The 20,712-nt window shown below is 42.7% G+C and overlaps 1 protein-coding gene across 9 annotated transcripts in view; it reads right to left on the reverse strand.

The window, feature by feature from the left end:
• Positions 1-20,712, reverse strand: part of LOC140491527 (rap1 GTPase-activating protein 2-like) — a 407,584-nt gene that overhangs the window by 13,363 nt on the left and 373,509 nt on the right. For 6 of the 9 annotated variants that reach the window (XM_072589833.1, XM_072589839.1, XM_072589841.1 and 3 more), the window contains 9 exons: positions 20,019-20,105; positions 19,604-19,738; positions 13,463-13,600; positions 11,933-12,033; positions 9,711-9,824; positions 3,828-3,948; positions 3,130-3,235; positions 1,109-1,185; positions 1-51 (listed from right to left, as the gene is read on the reverse strand). In XM_072589833.1, the coding sequence (XP_072445934.1) occupies positions 40-51; positions 1,109-1,185; positions 3,130-3,235; positions 3,828-3,948; positions 9,711-9,824; positions 11,933-12,033; positions 13,463-13,600; positions 19,604-19,738; positions 20,019-20,105 (891 nt within the window). In that variant the 3' untranslated portion in view covers positions 1-39. The remainder of the gene's footprint in view (positions 52-1,108; positions 1,186-3,129; positions 3,236-3,827; positions 3,949-9,710; positions 9,825-11,932; positions 12,034-13,462; positions 13,601-19,603; positions 19,739-20,018; positions 20,106-20,712) is intronic. The other 3 variants (XM_072589835.1, XM_072589834.1, XM_072589836.1) reach the window with 3 other exon arrangements.

Consider the following 20,712-nt stretch of genomic DNA (forward strand, 5'->3'; position numbering starts at 1 on the left):
CTTACAAGTGCATAATGCCGGGTGGGGCACTGATTCTTGTTAGTGACCCTGCTGAAAACAATTGGAATAAAATCAGCTCAGCAGCTGGTTAGCTTTTAAAGGATTACTAACAATAGAATCATGAAGCAGCTTTGAACTCAACAAAGTTAGATCACAACCACTGCTCCTCATTTCACAGTGCTGTAAAACATCTCTTGTGACCTTGACCAGAACAAACCTCTCCTTTCTCACATGTTCCGTCAACCTGCTTTTCCCTTGGATTGAAGCTGTCATTTAGATCACTCCTGCCCTCCACCTTGTTGTTGACCTTTCCTTTTCTTCCTTCTTTTCATCTACCCTTTTCCCTGACTCTAAATGGTAAATCTGTAACGTTCTGTCAGCTCGATGAAAGGTAAACCTTGCTTCTGTCCTCACAGGTGCTCAAAGACCTGCTGAGTGTTTCCAGAATTTTCTGTTTTTATCTTAGATTTTCAGCATCTGCAGGTTTTTGTGCTGTTACTAAAGGAGACTAGAACACTATACTGGAGGCCCATATAGATAGCCTATAGGGCAGATGTAACATGGGATTACTTGAACTGATGCATACAGCTTAAAAATCAGGTCCTGATGAAGGGCTTTTGCCTGAAATGTCGATTCTCCTGCTCCTCGGATGGTGCCTGACCTGATGTGCTTTTCCAGCACCACTCTAATCTAGACTCTGTTTTCTACCATCTGTAGTCCTCACTTTTGCCTAGCTTTAGAACTCAGCCTATGTAGGAAGCTGAACATTTGCTGAAAATGGGGACAGACCACCGAGGAAAGGCCATTGGTTACCAGCTCTTTGCCAGAATAATTCAAACTTAATCCCACTATTGCTGTTTTCTCCATCTTTCTCTATTTCTCTGCTTATCTCTCCACAACCCTTCAAAGGTTCAATGGTTGCTGTCTCTGACCACTGTCCAGATTGTCCATTGGACCATCTCAAAACAACGTGAAGATTAAATCACTGAGCCAAGATGCTGCTGAACAATTGCGATCATGACAAAGGTTATCGTGAGAAAGTGCTTTAACTGAGGAGTTATTCAATGTTACAACAAAGAAGAGATGGACTCTGCAGCCCTGCACTTACCGGGTTTGAGCTGTGATGGAGTTTATCAAATCTGAATTTTAAAGTAGTTCTTGGAGAGGTTTTACTCTTGGCTGTATCTGTGGAGAAAAATAAAACTTTCAAAACATATAGACTGACAACGCAGTGTGCAATGACGGGAGGAGGCTTTCATGGAAGGAGCTGTAGAACTTTATTTCAGATTTCTTTATTTTCAATTAGATGACCAAAGCAGGACAAGGTTGGGTGGAGTACAGGAGATAGGTCAAGATGCAATGATTAGCTCACTGCACATTCTGTCAGCCTGAACCATATCACACCAATCCAAACATTGCACACGCAGAATTACCTCTCTGAATTGTAATGGGTTTTATTTTTCAGACAAGAATTAGAAGGCCAAGTTGCACTCTTTTCCCATCCTCACGTAAGCTACACCTCAGGATTGCTCCCTCTGAATTTAGCAGTTGTTCCAAATTTAAGTTACAGGCACTGGGTATGTGAGTAGGGGAGATATGAGAGATTTGGTCAATTATTTACTCACAACCTCTTCAAACCACAACTTCTGAACCACTCAGCAGGGTAACAAAATGCGTTCAAGGTTCCACACGTTATTCCAGAACTTTGTGTTGCTGCCTTGCGAAATATTTAAACAAATGCTCTACCTTTGACTGATTAACATTGATATTTCCTGCTGTTGGGTTTCACTCATATAACCTATGGTTTCGTTAAATAACCTGAAACCACAGCAATCTGACAGTCAGATACTCTGAGTTTCGGTGACATTTGTACCTTGGGAAAATGCATATTTTATTAATTATCGGGATATGAGAGCTTGGTGGTAGGTGTAATATTCATCACCAACTCCTAGCTCCTCTGAAAAGATAATGTAGGGTTCCTCCAGGTATGATACAGCTTAGTGACCTGCTCGACTATTTCAGAAACATAAAACCAGGAGTAGGCCATTCAGCCCCTCAAGCCTGTTCCACCATTTAATGAGATCTGTGGCCTAACTCTATATACCTGCCTTTGGCCCTTTTCTTAATAAAACAATTATCAATCTCAGATTTAAAACTAACAATGATCTAGCCATTTGTGGAAGAGCGTTTCAAAACGTTATCACCTTTTGTGTGCATAAGAGCTTCCTAAACTCTCTGTTGAACAGCCTGGTCCTAATTTTCAGACAACACTCCCTAATTCTCAAATCTCCAACCAGTGGAAATGATTTATCTTTATTCAGAGAGCAATCACATTGGTATAGGACTGGCGTCCCAGATTGACCAAACTAGCCTCTGCTTCCAGAGATTTTAAACTGCATTCAAGTTGCCGTGCTGAGATTGAAACCCACCTTCTTTAAGCCTTTGGATTTCTAGTGCATTAACATAACCCACACTTTCAAACTGGTGAAAGTTCTCAAGTTCAGTCCCCTCTGTCTCTGCAACAAATAATTACTATTGTATTCATTCATGGGATGTGGGCATTGCCGGCTAGGCCAGCATTACATAGAACATAGATAGAACATAGAACAATACAGCACAGAACAGGCCCTTTGGCCCACAATGTTGTGCCGAACTTCTATCCTAGATTAAGCACCCATCCATGTACCTATCCAAATGCCGCTTAAAAGTCGCCAATGATTCTGACTCTACCACTCCCACAGGCAGCGCATTCCATGCCCCCACCACTCTCTGGGTAAAGAATCCACCCCTGACATCTCCCCTATACCTTCCACCCTTCACCTTAAATTGATTGACCATTCCTAATTGCCATCAAGAAGATGGTGGTGAACTGCCCTTTGGAATCTCATTGAGATATAGAGACTTCCACAGGGCTGTTAGTAAGGGAATTCCAGGATTTCAGCATAGTGTGTGGCTTGGAGGGGTATTCCAGACAGACAGACTAAGGTCTGCACCCAAGTATAATGCTGGCAACTTTGAATGGGAAATAGCACTCTGGCTTAACCCCTCAGTTGTCCTGTACAGTTGATGGGGCAATTGGCTAGGTTCTTGGAATGACAGGTGAGAATGTCGAACTCTAGAGATGCAGACCTGTGGGGCTCTTGCACAAGCTCATTTGATTTGGGCTGCTTTGGTTTTCATTGCTGTAGACAAAGACATCTTGTCGGAAAGGAGATGCTATGGATGGCTGATTCCCCTGTGAGAATAGAAAGAGCATTTACCAGTCAGACACATGATATAATAATGACCAATAAGTTATACTCTACATGACCATACATTTACACAATAGCAGTATAAAGAATGATGAGGCTATCAGCACCTACAGTTATGTGAAGCAAATTGCAATTCTAGTTTCCTCACATACACAGTTCAACACGGAAGCCCAGAGGTTCCTATGAGAGATTCTCTGTTCTTCTGCAGGTGTACTGTTTCTAGTTCTTGTCTATAGATCTTGTACAGAAATCACTGCTCTAACATGAACTTGAGATTCTTGCCAACTGAATTTAGACTAAATGGACTAAAAAAAAATTAGGGCCAATACATTTAATAGTAGACAAGTCTTTAATGATATAAGTGGTAATTATTGCTGAACAGTCACTGAAACATTAACAGGACGCCTCACTTCCTCAGAAGAATGTTTGATGTTACACACAATTAATACCTGACCTAAGGAGTAAGAATAATTACCCTCAACAAGCACTGCTATGTTGACAAATGCACACCAAGGATTAACCTCACCCATCTTACTTGGTACAGCTTTCCCGGCCGTACATCCTGTATATACTCACTGCACTGGACTCATAGTCCTCCAGAGCTTCATTGTCACCAGCCGTGCTGCTAAAGCTACTTGTGCTTGATGAAGAACGGGAGATGTTGCTCTTGCCATTCTCCTTGAGTTTGCTGTAGATCCTGGTGAAGAATGATGAGAGACAGCATGAGGACCACGCCACCTCCCCCCAACTTGGGCTGACAATAGGAGAGCACTGTCGGTGGTGGCTGCAAATGGGATCTGAGGGTGAGTGCATGTGGGGAGAGGACAAGCCTCAGAAAGAGGTGTATGAGCAACATGGCTACAGCATCAGGAGTTTGAAAGGATATGGGTCTAGAATCTGGGAAAGTCAATGAGTGTAAGGAAACTTGATAGATTGTTAATCAGTGAGGGAATAAAGACAGGAAAGTGGAGTTGAGGATTATCAGATCAGCCTTGATCGTATTGAATGGCAGAGCAGACTGAATGGGCTGAATGGCCTTCTGATCCAGTGTCTTATGATCGGTTCATGAACAACTAAGGATGAGAAGGCATTGGACAGAGTGCAGGGAAGATTCATGGGAATGGCTCCAGGGGTGTGGAACTTCAATTATAAAGATAAATCTGAACTGTTTTCAGAACACAGACCATGGAACAACCTTCAGCCCACCATGTCTATGCTGACCATGAAGCCATTCCAAACAAACCCCAACTTCCTGCACATAGTCCATATCCCTCTCTTCTCAGACTGTTCACGTGGCTGTCTAAATGCCTCTTAAACATTATTATCATATATCTGCCTCCCTAGCAGCACATTCCTGGCACCTATCACCCCCTGTGTAAAAAACCTGTCTCGCACATTTTCTTTAAACTTTCCCCCTCTCACCTTAAATCTATGCTCCCTAGTATTTAACATTTCCATCCTGAGTAAACGATTTCAACTATCCACTCTGTCCATTCCTCTATCAGATCGCCCCTCAGCCTCTAATGCTCTAGCAGAAAAACTAACCTTTCCTTATAGCTAATCCAATCCAGGCAACATCCTGGTAAACCTCTTTTGCGCTCTATGCAAAACGTCCACATCCCTCCTCTCATGTGGCAAGTAGAACTGCACAGTCCAAACGTGGCCTAACTAAAGTTTTATATATCTGCAACACGACTTGTTAATTTTTATACTCATTGCTCTGACTGATGAAGGTAAGCATGCTCTATGCCTTCTTTATCAGCTTATCCACTTGTGTTAACACTTTTAGGGAACTATGGACTCGCACCCCACGATCCCTCGGTATATCAAAGCTTCTAAGGGTCTTGCTGTATACTTTACTCTTTACTGTATACTTTCCACTTGCATTTGTCTGCCCAAAATGCAACACCCCTCAGCTGTGCAGATTAAACTCTATCTGCCATTTCTCTATCTAAATTCTACTGAGCTATGTTCCTGCTGCATCCTTTGATAACCTTCCCCACTAGCTGTAACTCCACCAATTTTTGTGTCATCTGCAAACTTACTAAACAGACCACCTACATTTTCATCCAAATCATTTTATGTATCACAAGCAAGAGGTCCCAACACTAATCAGAGTCATAGAGTCATAGAGATGTACAGCATGGAAACAGACCCTTCGGTCCAACCCGTCCATGCCGACCAGATATCCCAACCCAATCTAGTCCCACCTGCTAGCACCCGGTCCATATCCCTCCAAACCCTTCCTATTCATATACCCATCTAAATGGCTCTTAAATATTGCAATTGTACCAGCCTCCAACACTTCCTCTGGCAACTCATTCCATACACGTACCACCCTCGGCGTGAAAAAGTTGCCCCTTAGGTCTCTTTTATATCTTTCCCCTCTCACCCTAAACCTATGCCCTCTAGTTCCAGACTCCCCCAACCCAGGGAAAAGACTTTTTTTATTTATCCTATCCATGCCCCTCATAATTTTGTAAACCTCTAAAAGGTCACCCCTCAGCCTCCAACGATCCAGGGAATACAGCCCCAGCCTGTTCAGCCTCTCCCTATAGCTCAAATCCTCCAACCCTGGCAACATCCTTGTAAATCTTTTCTGAACCCTTGCAAGTTTCACAACATCTTGACCATAGGAAGGAAACCAGAATTGCACGCAATATTCCAACAGTGGCCTAACCATTGTCCTGTACAGCCGCAACATGACCTCCCAACTCCTGTACTCAATACTCTGACCAATAAAGGAAAGCATACCAAACGCCTTCCTCACTATCCTATCTACCTGCGACTCCACTTTTAAGGAGCTATGAACCTGCACTCCAAGGTCTCTTTGTTCAGCAACACTCCCTAGGACTTTACCATTAAGTGTATAAGTCCTGCAAAGATTTGCTTTCCCAAAATGCAGCACCTCGCATTTATCTGAATTAAATTCCATCTGCCACTTTTTAGCCCATTGGCCCATCTGGTCCAGATCCTGTTGTAATCTGAGGTAACCCTCTTCGCTGTCCACTACACCTCCAATTTTGATGTTATCTGCAAACTTACTAACTGTACCTCTTATGTTCGCTTTCAAATCATTTATGTAAATGACAAAAAGTAGAGGACCCAGCACCGATCCTTGTGGCACTCCACTGGTCACAGGCCTCCAGTCTGAAAAACAACCCTCCACCATCAACCTCTGTCTTCTACCTTTGAGCCAGTTCTGTATCCAAATGGAGAGTTCTCCCTGTATTCTGTGAGATCTAACCTTGCTAATCAGTCTCCCATGGGGAACCTTGTCGAACGCCTTACTGAAGTCCACATAAATCACATCTACTGCTCTGCCCTCATCAATCCTCTTTCTTCAAAAAACTCAATCAAATTTGTGAGACATGATTTCCCACGCACAAAGCCATGTTGACTATCCCTAATCAGTCCTTGCCTCTCCAAATACACGTACATCCTGTCCCTCAGGATTTCCTCCAACAACTTGCCCACCAAGTCAGGCTTATTGGTCTATAGTTCCCTGGCTTATCTTTACCACCCTTCTTAAACAGTGGCACGATGTTTGCCAACCTCCAGTCTTCCAGCACCTCACCTATGACTATTGATGATACAAATATCTCAGCAAGATGCCCAGCAATCACTTCTCTAGCTTCCCACAGAGTTCTCGGGCAGCCATGGTGGCACAGTGGTTAGCGCTGCTGCCTCACAGCGCCAGAGACCTGGGTTCAATTCCTGACTCAGGCGACTGACTGTGTGGAGTTTGCATGTTCTCCCCGTGTCTGTGTGGGTTTCCTCCGGGTGCTCAGGTTTCCTCCCACAGTCCAAAGATGTGCAGGTCAGGTGAATTGGCCATGCTAAATTGCCCGTAGTGTTAGGTAAAGGGGTAAATGTAGGGGAATGGGTGGGTTGCGCTTCGGCGGGTCGGTGTGGACTTGTTGGGCTGAAGGGCCTGTTTCCACACTGTAAGTAATCTAAATGGGCGGCACGGTGGCACAGTGGTTAGCACTGCTGCCTCACAGCGCCTGAGACCCGGGTTCAATTCCCGCCTCAGGCGACTGACTGTGTGGAGTTTGCACGTTCTCCCCGTGTCTGCGTGGGTTTCCTCCGGGTGCTCCGGTTTCCTCCCACAGTCCAAAGATGTGCAGGCCAGGTGAATTGGCCATGCTAAATTGCCCATAGTGTTAGGTAAGGGGTAAATGTAGATGTAGGGGTATGGGTGGGTTACGCTTTGGCGGGGCGGTGTGGACTTGTTGGGCCGAAGGGCCTGTTTCCACACTGTAAGTAATCTAATCTAATCTAATCTAAAAAAACCTGATCAGGTCCTGGGGATTTATCCAACTTTAAGCGTTGCAAGACATCCAGCACTTCCTCCTCTGTAATCTGGACATTTTGCAAGATGTCACCATCTATTTCCCTACAGTCTATATCTTCCATATCCTTTTCCATAGTAAATACTGATGCAAAATATTCATTTAGTATCTCCCCCATTTTCTGTGGCTCCACACAAAGGCCACTTTGCTGATCTTTGCGGGGCCCTATTCTCTACCTAGTTACCTTTTTGTCCTTAATGGATTTGTAAAAACCATTTGGATTCTCCTTATTTCTATTTGCCAAAGCTATCTCATGTCCCCGTTTTGCCCTCCTGATTTCTGTCTTAAGTATACTCCTACTTCCTTTATACTCTTCTAAGGATTCACTCGATCTATCCTGACATATGCTTCCTTCTTTTTCTTAACCAAACCCTCAATTTCTTTAGTCATCCAGCATTCCCTATACCTACCAGCCTTCCCTTTCACCCTGCCAGGTATATACTTTCTCTGGATTCTTGTTATCTCATTTCTGAAAGCTTCCCATTTTCCAGCCGTCCCTTTACCTGCGAACATCTGCCTCCAATCAGCTTTCGAAAGTTCTTGCCTAATACCATCAAAATTGGCCTTTCTCCAATTTAGAACTTCAACTTTTAGATCTGGTCTATACTTTTCCATCACTATTTTAAAATGAATAGAATTATGGTCGCTGGACCCAAAGTGCTCCCCCACTGACACCTCAGTCACCTGCCCTGCCTTATTTCTCAAGAGTAGGTCAAGTTTTGTGCCTTCTCTAGTAGGTACATCCACATACTGAATCAGAAAATTGTCTTGCCTTGCTGGACATCTCTGGTCACGGATCTTCAGTCAGAAAAACACCCCTCTGCAACTAATAACTGGTCTTCTGTGACCAGGCCAATTATGCATCCAACTTACGCACTCACTGTGGATCCCATGTGACTTAATCTTCTGAAACAACATACCATGAGGGACCTCGTCAAATGCTTCAGAAAAGTCCACATAAACAACATTCTCTGTCCTACCCTCATCAATTATCTGTCACTTTCTTAAAAAACTCAATCAAATTTGTGAGGCGAGACCTGCCTGCATAAAGTCACGCTGACAATTCTCAAGTCCATTTTTTTCCAAATGCAAGTAAATCCTGTCCCTAAGAGTTTGCTCCAATAATTCCCCTACTATTAATGTAAGGCTCACCAGCCTGTAATTTCCCCGATTATCCTGTTGCCCTTCTTAACAAAAGGACAACTCTGGCTATTTGCCAGTCTTCTGGGGCTCCACTTGTGGTGACCTTTGCTGGTAGATACATATTCTTAAGGGGCTTGACAGGGTAAATGCTGAGAGGATGTTTCCCCTCATAGGAAAGTCTACGACCAGAGGATATAGGCTCAGAATAAAAGGGCAGTGATTTACGACTGAGATGAGGAGGAATTCCTTCTCCCAGAGGATTGTGAGTCTTTGGAACTCCTTGCCATGAAGAACTGTGGGGGCACAGTCCTTCTGTGTATTTAAGGTCAAGATAGATTCTTGTTCAGAGGGGAATCAGAGAAAAGGCAGGAAAGTGGACATGAGGCATCTCCAATCAGCCATGATTCTATTGAATGGTGGAGCAGGCTCGAGGGCCCGAATGGCCTACCTTTGCTCCTATTTCTGATGGTGCTATGGTCTAAGGCTGAAAGGAGATTTCATAGAGCTATTCAAAAACATGAGGGATCCAGACAGAGAGGGAGGCAGGGAGAAACTGTTCCCACTTGCAAAAGCTTTAAGAATGAGAAGGTACAGATTCATGCAATTAGTAAAGGGAGCACGAACAATACCAGGACAGAGTTTTTTGACACAGTGAGTAGTTACGGTCTGGAATGCGCTATTTGAGAGTGTTGCAGGAGGTGGGATGGTCATCAGAAATGGAAGAATGTACAAGGTTATGGACAGGAGGGAGAACAACTACTCATTTGGAGAGCACGATACAGATAAGATGGGCTAAATGGCCTCCTTGGGCGCTACAATGACACTAAGAACGTCTGACTATGTTTCCTACTGTGATACATATCGTTAAAAATGCAGTTTGAAACAAAAGGTCAATGAAAATGTCAAGAGAGCGAAGTCCTTGTGTTTCTGTTGGCATTTTACACTGCACTGTGAAGATTACCTGTCTTTGTTGGGACCCATTTCGGGAGAGCTTGGATTCGACGATGCTTCCCGTCTGATGTCCGATGAGATCTGACCACTCTCAGCTGTCTTTGACAAACTCGAAAGACTTTCACTATTCGAGATAAATTGAAGACAATATGTCAGTGACACAGCTTGAAATCGTACTAACCATTCTCCCTGTGCATCTATGTCTTAATGTTACGCGAGTGATTCGGAGAGGCTTGGAATTATTCTGCAACAGTCCTGATGCAATGAAATCGATTCCTTATATACCTCAAACAAGTGCTGCCTCCATAGCTAAATAAAAAACTGAAAGAACTGAAGATGCTGGAAATCAGAGACAAAAGCAGAAATTGCTGGGAAAACTCAGCAGCTCCGGCAGCACCTGTGGAAAGAAATCAGAGTCACTGTTTCGGATCCAATGACCCATCTTCAGAACTGTTCTTCAAAACCAGTTTCTCTCCACAGATGCTGCCAGGCCTGCCGAGCTTTTCCAGCAATGAGCATTCATAGCTGCCTGGCTTCAGCGCAAGTGGTTTTTGTTCTTTGTGAAAGTTAACCTATGGAAGGAGATACCAATAGAAATTAAGGAGAGCATGAATATCAAAACCGGTTTCTGTGGTTGAACAACTCTGCGTCATTCCCTGTATTCACAGTCTTTCCCCGACTGTAGCACAGCTATAACCAGTGAGAATGAATTGAAGGATTTTGCAGGATCACCAACATTAAAGAACCCTTTAGGTGTAACGTTAGATGGCCATCATAAAGGATGAAAGTCCGATTGTGGGAAAGGATATTAGGGTAATCCTTCCTGCCTGGAGCTCAGTAAGGTGATTTTATCTGCTTTCTCTGGTCTTTAACTGAAAAATATCTCTTTTATACTGTCATTATCCCATGCAAGTGCAAAGCTTTAAACATACGCATCAACAACTTGTATTTACCTAGCACCCTTGACCTAAAAAGACAATCCAAGGCATTTCACAGGAACTCTGACACAGAGTCACTGGGATGGGTGACTGAAAGCTTGGTCAAAGTGAAAGGTTTTAAGGCACATCTTAAATGAGGAGAGGGTGTGCAATTTCAGGATGGAATCTCACTGCTTAGGGCTTTGTTTGGGAATCTGCAAGAAGACAGCACTGTAAAGAAAGTGGAGTTGAGGCCGAAATGAGATCGGCCATGATGGTATTAAATAGCGCAGAAGGCTAGAGGGGCTGAATTACCTACTCCTGCTCCCAGTTCTTATGTTCTTGTATTGTAGGAGAGCAGAGATGACAATGTATTCTTTGATTGGAGGAGATTACAGAGAGAGGCAAAGCCACTGGAAACAAGGATAATGATATTTAAATCAAGGAATTGTTAATCAGCACAGCAACACAAAAGCCCTCAAAAGGACTTTGACTTTGAATAGGTTACATATATGGTAATTGATCCGATGATATCACTTATCAGAGTTAACCTCCCTTGGTACATATTAATATCAGAATACTCCCTGGCCATTAGACTTGGGCTGCTTGGATTTACAAATAGAGGAACAGAATATAAAGGGAAAGTAAGAATTGCTAGGATTTGATTGTTCATTGATTGGTCCTTAGTTGGAGTATTGTGGAGGATCCTGGGCCCCAGTATTTCAGGAAAGGTGTAAAGGATGCTAGATGTCACCAAGGATGAGGAATTTCAGCCCAAAATGGAGGGAGTTTGGCCAAACAACATGGGCTTTTTGGCCCACTATGTCTGTGCTAACCATGATGCCATTCTAAACTAATCCTATTTCCCTGCACATGGTCTGGATCCCTATAATCCCTGCCTGCTCACATGTCTGCTTAAATGCCTCTTAAATATATTATCAAAAAAATAGGAGGATTCTAGAGAGCAAGATGGGGAATAAATAGTTTCAAAATCACTGGAACTATAGCCGTAGAGAAGATGAAACAAAACGCTATCATTCTGAGAACATTTCCATCTCAATGCTCTACCTGAAAAAATGAAAGTTGATTCCCTCAATAACTTCAATAGAGAGCTGGATGAGTACTTCTTAATAAGGAGCTTACCGGTACATGGTCTAAAAGTGGGGATGTGGGACTAAACACAACTACTCCCTCTTAAAAGGTTCAGTGCAGATATGACAGACCAAATGGCCTCCACTTGCTCTGATGTAAATTTCTATCATTCTATTCTACAAAAGACAGAGCAAATAAAGCACTCCAGACATCACATATTTACCAGCGTGGTCTCCCATCCAACTGACTGTCTGAGCTTGTATGGGGTCGAGGGAAGACAGCTGATCTCCTTTTCCCTGGACTCTTCAGAAGTTTTACTTGCTGCTAAAGTAAACGAAAAGTTTGTTACAGAGAGAGATTTGCTATGTCATTGCATACATGGATGAAGTATGGGTCACCGAGCTGGGAGAACAGCAAATGTGGTTCAGATGTCAGCAGAATCTGACAAATTTTCTAGCTTCGGGTCGTTTCTCTTTATTCCGATGACAGTGCCATGGACTGTAGATCATTTATATCACAGGTTATATAAATGGTTGGTGAAGGTCACATCTGTAGTTGTAAAACCAAAGCCAGGAAAAAAGTTAACATTAACAGTTAACCTCCTCATAAGGTCAGACAGTACTCCAACCTTGCGAATTGATGTGTTTACAGCATTTTAATTCAAGCACAATTACCAATTTAAGAGGGAGGTGGTGACATGGTGGTAGTGTCACTGGCATAGTAATCCAGAACATCAGCTCAACGTTCTGTGGACATGGGTTCAAATCCCACCATGGCAGATGTCAAAATTTGAATTTAATTAAAAATTTAATGTCAATCATATAATCACTGTCACAATAGTCACAAAAACCCATCTGGTTCACTGAAGTCCTTTAGGCAAGGAAATCTGCTGTCCATATTGGACATGGTCACACACTTCAGATGATTCTGGACCCAAGTAATGCCCTCTGGGTAATTAGGAGATGGACAATAAATGCCCACATCCCATGAATGAATAAGAAGAAACCAGGACCTTCCTACCATCCGTGCAAACAGGGCTGATGTTGAGCTCACAGGCTCCCCTGCAAAATTTAGCCCTAAGAATTAAATCAATATCTGAGGTAACTCTTGCCGGATATGGTTCAGTGTCCTGTGCAGTTACCATGTACATGTCCTGGATATCCTAGATCTCGCAAATCACCCATTCCACAACTGAGCCTCAGGAGACACAGCAGGTATTTATTCATCTCTCACAGCTCAGCTTGGTGATGTTGACAGTGCAGGCATTTTGCCACATTCTATATGTTTTGACTAGCTTTAGTCGGGAATACACCACCTCTACCCCCCAACCCCCACCCCCAATCCCTGCAAATCTGCATTTCCCATGGCTAATCCACCTAGCCTGCACATCCCTAGACATTGTGGGATATTTAGCGTGGCCAACCCATCTTTGGACTGTAGGAGGAAATCCAAGCAACCGACAGAAACTCAGACAGGGGGAGAACGTGCAAACTCCACACAGACAGTCTGCCCGAGGGTGCAATCAAACCTGGTTCCCTGGCGCTTTGAGACAGCAGTGCTGACCCGTTTGCCACCATGCTGCCCAAGAGCTAACCCAGGAACAATGTCCCCAAGGGTCTCTGCCTGTTGCTTTATCATCGTATCGTGTAACATACCATGAGTGGATGTTCCCATAGAATGGAAATGAGAGTCACAGCTAAGTTACCGAGAGGCACCTTGATGCATGCCCAAGGGTAGAGTGACGTGTACTCACATTAGGAGGGTGCTTGATGATGTCTACCACATTGTGAGAGATCCCACCACTCTGGCTGCCTGGCAACCCTCCGCTGTGATGCTTCTTGTGACCTGACACCATGGTCTCCATTGAGTGGCTGCGAACACGGAGAGCCCTCTAATTTGGAAAGAAAGATGTGAGTGTGCAGTGCAGAACGAGCCCCTGTCTTTGATTCCAAAACCACATGTATTATACATCTGCTTGACTTGTTTTAAATTATGTGTGCTTCTCAGTTCACTATGATTTTCTTCCTGATTGGCTGAGCTTATATTTACACCAAGAGTGAGAACTATGCAGGCTCCCTGCATTTTCTATTCCCAAAAGCCAGTTGATAAAGAATGACACTGAAACCAATTTTTCATTGTCTCACATTTTGTTTCAGACTGATGTATTCCAAGCATATGGCTCCTAGCTCAAGCACATCACAGTTACAGCAAATGTTGCTTTGTAAAATATTTTAACCAAACCCATTTCGCTAAGTTATGACTTAGGTCTGTGGCCATCATATCCTGAGGGGGGACCTGAACGCAAACCTGCTAGGCCAGAGGTAGGGGCACTACCATTGAGCAGTAAGGGCTCTGGTAGTGTCTCTTTAAATTTTTAAATCAGAGAACAGTGAGGCAGGTCTAGAGCATGTGGGATTTGAATTAGGCCTTTCTAGCCCAGAAGAAGGGGCAGTACCACTACTGCCAGACTCACTGAATGTTTCAGCAATTTTGGTTTTCATTTCAAATTTACAGCATCCTCAGTGTGTGTTTTTTGTTTTTAGTCATTTGTTGAATATATGGTATCACCCTCAGATGAATCTGCCTACAGAATTTGTGTCAGCACCAATCTCACAAGGGTGTCATGGGCGATATTTCTTCACTCTGCAAATCTGAGACTATCCAAAACTCCTTTGCACATTGGTCTCCTTTGCACCAATGCCACCTGACATACTTTATGTCCCACTCTCACTGAAAACATACAATGTTGGGGATGGGGGGGGGCAAGGCCAATGTTCTTGTAAGTGCCTTGAGAACATTTACGATTAAAGGCGCTATATAAATACAAGCAGCTGTTGTCACAGCCACAGCAGGACATTTGAGTGCAATTACCAATTTAAGGTTAATTTCTGAGTGGCCCAACCAAACCCTATCTCAGAGTCGAGAGTGTGGGGCTGGAAACGCACTACAGGTCAGGCAGCATCCAAGGAGCAGTAGATTCGACGTTTCGGGCATAAGCCTTTCATTAGGAATCCCGAAACATCGATTCTCTTGCTCTTTGGATGCTGATGTGCTTTTCCAGCACCACACTCTCGACTCTGATCTCCAGCATTTGCAGTCCTCACTTTCTCCAATACATATCTCAGCTTTAAATAAAACACAGGACCAGAAAGAGCAGGCTAATTCTCATTTCCACAATATCCTCCATCAGATGAGTATGTGGACAGTGGGAGAGTAAAGCAGATACTGCAAAGCGCATTTTTCCAAACAAGATTCCATGTTTTTTTCCTCATTTATTAATGGAATGAAGGTAACGTTAGCTGAGCCAGCATTTATTGCCATCCCTAATTGGCTAGAATACAGTTAATAGTCAACCACATTTACTCTCATTTATTCATTCTGGTTGGACATTTGCGATCATCATACATAAGTAACATGTGGGAACCAAAGCTGCAATACCACTTTGTCATCTCTGTTTTCAAAGTTAAAAATCACACAATATCAGATTATAGCTCAACAGGTTTATTTAGTTATAGTCCAACAGGTTTTATTGGAAGCACTAGCTTTCGGAGCGCAGATCCTTCATCAGGTGGTTGCGAAGTATAAGATCGTAAGACACAGAATTTATAGCAAAAGTTTACAGTGTGATGCAACTGAAATTATATATTGAAAAAGACCCAGATTGTTTGTTAAGTTTCTCATCTTTTAGAATGAACATGTTGGTTTCAGTTCTTTCATAAGTAAATTGCAGAACTTTTTAAAAGTTACATACTGAAGTGAAATTTAACAATTGGTGTCATGTTGACCCAGATAATGCATTTAAGGTGTGAGGTGCCCTGTGTGAGATTGTGCGCCACAATGTTCAGACTGATTCTAATCTAAAATAATGGATTTACAGAATCTTACATGGATTCATGCAGTTTTTGAGCAAAATATAATGTAATTCTGCCAGTACAAATTCACCCCACAAATTTATATGTGTATGTGTGCGTGCGCATGTGTGAGTGTGTGTGTGCATGTGTGTATGTGTGCATGTGTGTGTGTATGTGCGCATGCATGTGTGCATGTGTGTGTATATATTGTGTGCATGTGTGTGTATGTGTGCATGCATGTGTGCATGTGTGTGTGTATATGTGTGCATGTGTGTTTGGGGGGGGAAGGGCGTGAGGGGTTTATGAGTGTCTGTGAGAGAATGTGTCTATGTGTGTAAGTGCGAGTGTAAACGGGTATAAGTCTGTGAGAGGACGCCTGTGTGCGTGTGAGTGAATGTGGGAGTGTATGTGTGAGCGCAAAGAGTGCAGAAGATTACACTCCACAGCTACCTGATGAAGAAGCAGCCCTCTGAAAGCTATGATTTGGAGATGCCGGTGTTGGACTGGGGTGTACAAAGTTAAAAATCACACAACACCAGGTTATAGTCCAACAGGTTTAACTGGAAGCACATTAGCTTTCGGAGCGACGCTCCTTCATCAGGTGATTGTGGAAGGCTCGATCCTAACACAGAATTTACAGCAAAAATTTACAGTGTGATGTAACTGAAATTATACATTGAAAAATTGATTGTCTGTTAAGCCTTTCATCTGTTAGAATACAGTGATAGTTTCACTTCTTTCATGTGTAAATCACAAAACTTTTTTTAAAAAGTTGCATTCTCGGGTTAGCTGTTAACAATGGTGATAGCTAGACAATATGTTGAAGGTGTTAGCCCCCTGTGTTCTCTGTCTATACCATGATACTTAGATTGATTCTAATCTAAAAAGTGAGATAATGGAGTTTTACATAAATTCATGCAGTGTTTGAGCATAGAGTTCATACATTTTTCAATGTATAATTTCAGTTACATCACACTGTAAATTTTTGCTATAAATTCTGTGTTAGGATTGAGCCCTCCACTATCACCTGATGAAGGAGCGTCGCTCCGAAAGCTAATGTGCTTCCAATTAAACCTGTTGGACTATAACCTGGTGTTGTGTGATTTTTAACTCTGAAAGCTAGTGCTTCCAAATTAACCTGTTGGACCATAACCGAGTGTTGTGTGGTCTTTAACATTGTCCACCCCAGTCCAACATCAGCTTCACCATATCTGTTTTCAAAGTTACAGCCCTGGTGCAGGTAGGCTGTGCAATGTTAATTTTGTCCCATTTCAGAACGCCCAATTCCCAAACACAAAACAAAACTCCATTTCAAAGCAGCTACTAGTTTCTCCTCCCTGTTTGAAGTGGAAGATCAACTCTTCAAGGATGACTGGGCCTGGAATGTGAAAAACATTTCACCTTAAAAATATTGAGACGTTTTGTCATTAGGGCTTATCTTTATCCGTGACTCACCACAGCTGTGTATTCTTCGGTATTATTGTTTGCAGATTAAAGCAGTCAAGGATGGAAAAGAATTCAGGGTGAGAGTATTAGCTGCCTCTCCCAAACGATTCCAACCTTGATTGTTTTTATATGTGTATCACCAGGTGACACTAAAGATTGGGATTAAAGCACTTTTCTTTTCAATTTTGCTTTTGCCTCAAGGCAATCAACTGGAGGTGATAAACTTTTCAGTATCAGAAGCACACCTAAGTAGCGTGCAGAATTTGTGCGCTTATTGTTCCCTTCTTTTCCATCTGTCATTCGTGTTTTTTTTTAAATCTCTGTCACAAATGAAAGGGTCAACTGTGTAATTTTAATTACAGAATTTATATCTTATTTGCTCAGCCTGAGCAAAGTACCTCACAATGAATCAATGCGTTGGACAAACCCAACAGCCAAGAACTCACAAAGAGCTCTGAGAGAAATAATTAGGGTCAGAAGTCACACAACACCAGGTTATAGTGCAATAGGTTTATTTGTCAGGAGTGCTCCAAAAACTTGTGATTGCAAATAAACCTGTTGGACTATAACTTGGTGCCATGTGGCTTCTGACTTTCTCCAACCCAGTCCAACACTAGCACCTCCACCTCAGAAATAATCAAGACATTATACAGGGATGTTGACGTTGTTTGAAGGATCAGACTAGAGCATTAACAGAGCTTCCCTTCAAGTAATCATGTCTATCCTCAAGACAGCAGAAGGAGCCTGTTTTAATATCTCCTCAGAAAGATGCCATCTTCACTGGTCTCACACTGAAGTGTTAATCCAGATTGTGTGCTCAGTCTTTGGTCTAGCAATGGACCGACAGCCTTCTGACTCAAAAGGTGGTTGTGTTGCTACTGAGCCAGGTTGTAATTTAAAATCGAAGCCATTCAACATTTTAAGTGAAGAATGCCAACAAATCAAACAGAAAGCCATGACCGGAGGGTTTGAGCTAAAGGGACTTTTTTCACTGGAGCATCGAAGGCTGAGAGGTGACATTATCAAAGTTTATAAAATCATGAGGGGCACAGATAAGGTGAATAGCCAAGGTCTTTTTCCAAGGTTAAGGGAGTCCAGAACTAGAGGGCATATTTTTAAGATGAGAGAGAAAAGGTGTAAAAGGGACCTGAAGGGCAACTTTTTCCACAGAGTGTATGGAATGAGCTGCCAGAAGAAGTAGGGGCAGGTACAATTACAACATTTAAAAGACATTTGGACAGGTATATGAATAGGAAGAGTTTAGAGGGATACGGGCCAAACTCAGGCAAATAGAACTTGTTAAGTTTGGGATACCTGGTTGGCATGGACGGGTTGGGTCAAAGGGTCTGGTTCCATGCGGTATGACTCAATTAACAACAAATTCTGGCAATATCCAGCAATTTGAGAACCAAGAAAGAAGGGAGATTAATAATGCAGGTGGATTGCAATGCCGGTTTTGGTTTTAGATAGACTTTTTGAGGAGGAAATACTGACAGCGCACAATTAGTCGAACACCAGCAGCTCAGAAGATAGGTTGCTGGCTTGTATTTCCCAGGGTTAGAAAACTGATGGGTGACCCTAACCCATCTTTACAACAATAAAAGGGTTTGAAAAGGGTCAATGTCTCAAAATCTTTTCCACTAGCAGGGAAATTGAAAACAAATCTTAAAATGAGGGTCTGACTATTAGGGTTTAAATCAGAAAGCACAATTTCACAGAAAGGTTAGCAATACCCTTCCCCTCAAAAGGTTGCAATTATTAAGACTGAAATTGCTAGACTTTTGTCCAGTAAGGGTTGTCAGGGAGATGAAATAAAGGAGGAGTTGCAGAACAAATCAGAAGTCCAACAGAATGATAGAAAATGAGTGGGTGGGTCAAGTTCTGGGAGATGGAATGGGTTAGGTAGTTGTTTCTGACCAGGTGCAGACACAATGGGCCGAAAGGCCTTTTCTGTGCTTTATGTCTCTCTGATTCTATGATAAGTTGAATGTCCTACTATCGTTTCGATATTCCCCTTTGTATTCATACAGATAAGAAGAGCACATCTGATACAGTCACACAGTACAGACAAAGGCCATTGGTCCACCATGTCTCCGCCAACAAAATAACCCCATCACCCATCTACACCAGTCCCATTTGCCAGCGCTTGGCCCATAGCCTGAAATGTTTTGACATTTCAAGGGCTCATCCATGTACTTTTAAAAAATTATGAGGTTCCCCACATCTACAACCCTCCCAGACAGTGGATTCCGGATTCCCACCACAGACTGGGTGAAAATATTTTTCCTCAAATCCTCTCCAAACCTCCTGCCTTTTATCTTAAAGGTATGCCCCTTTGTTATTGACTCTTTAACTAAAGGGGGCAGATGTTTCCTATCGACAGTGTCCATGTTCCTCACAACCTTGTGCACCTGAAACAGGTACCCCACCACCCCCACACAGCTTTCCCTGTTCTGAAAAAACAACCTGTGTTTATCCAGCCTCTCTTCATCGCTGCACGGCTCCAGCCTAGGCATCATCCTGGGGTCAATCTTCTCTGCACCCCCCCTCCTGTGCAATCATATCTGAATGTAACTTGTTCAAATAGATGGCTTTACCTTGAAAGACTCCAGGAATCCCCCATGACCGCCATTTTCCATCTTATCTTCATCAGAGCCCAGTCCCAACATTGCCTGTGTCTGATTGTGGAGCTCATCATGCAAGTTGTCCAGCAGTGCTGCTCGTGTGCGGTTCTGTGCAATGAGATTAAGGACACAGAGTTCTTAGTGAGACCAAGAACAAGAGCCTCCTGGACATTCTGTTACACACTGTATAAGCTAGACTCAAGCCAAACAAAAATATACAATATACAGTACTGCCCGACCTGGCGTATGGTAATATTGTTCTGAAACAGCACCGAAAATGGGCTATTTAAATTAAATGGCATACGCAGCATTTTAGACAGCAGTACTGACGTGATTGTTGAAAATCACTCTGCAGCATTCCTTGAATGTTTTAAATGTACATCCTCACCTCCAGCTTTGCAAACTTCTCAGACTTGTAACAAGCCGTTTCTGCATTGATGAGCTTTGTGAGTAGAAACTCTCTGAATTCAGGGCCCTGCACATAAAAAGTACACATTCAGGAGCTTGATTTCTGAGTAAAATCTATTGATATATATGATTATGTTGATGCTGTGCTGTGAATCTCCATAATGCACTGTTGCAAAGTGCAAGGTGGACATATTTACAACTATGGGTGTCTTGCCAATGCATTCTCAGTCTCAGTCAATGGCATCATAAAGGCAACAAGAACAATAAAGCTCTTCTTACACCACGGAACAGTAGATGGATGAGTAAATCAGCATGAACAGACCACATTATATGACTCTAAGGCAGAATACATGGATCCATACCACCATGCAATCCTACAATCAGTATAATGTGTGACAGCCATCACATGTCTCTGGGCTATATCAATGGGGGATCATCAAGTTAAAAAAATCCGAGAATCAAATTTCAAAAACATTTTGTAAAGCATTCCCAGGGCGAACACTAACTTACTAATAACACCATGGATGAGAAAGAACCATCAAAGCTATCTATCTAATACATCAGCTATCCCATTATAGCAGTTCAATGTATTATGAATGGCCCCAAATCTTTAACTTGTGTTGATTTATTTGCTATTTTATTGCAGTCATTTACAATTTTGAGTAGTATTAACA

Source organism: Chiloscyllium punctatum, chromosome 19 (genome assembly GCF_047496795.1).
Source record: "Chiloscyllium punctatum isolate Juve2018m chromosome 19, sChiPun1.3, whole genome shotgun sequence".
Taxonomy (NCBI): domain Eukaryota; kingdom Metazoa; phylum Chordata; class Chondrichthyes; order Orectolobiformes; family Hemiscylliidae; genus Chiloscyllium; species Chiloscyllium punctatum.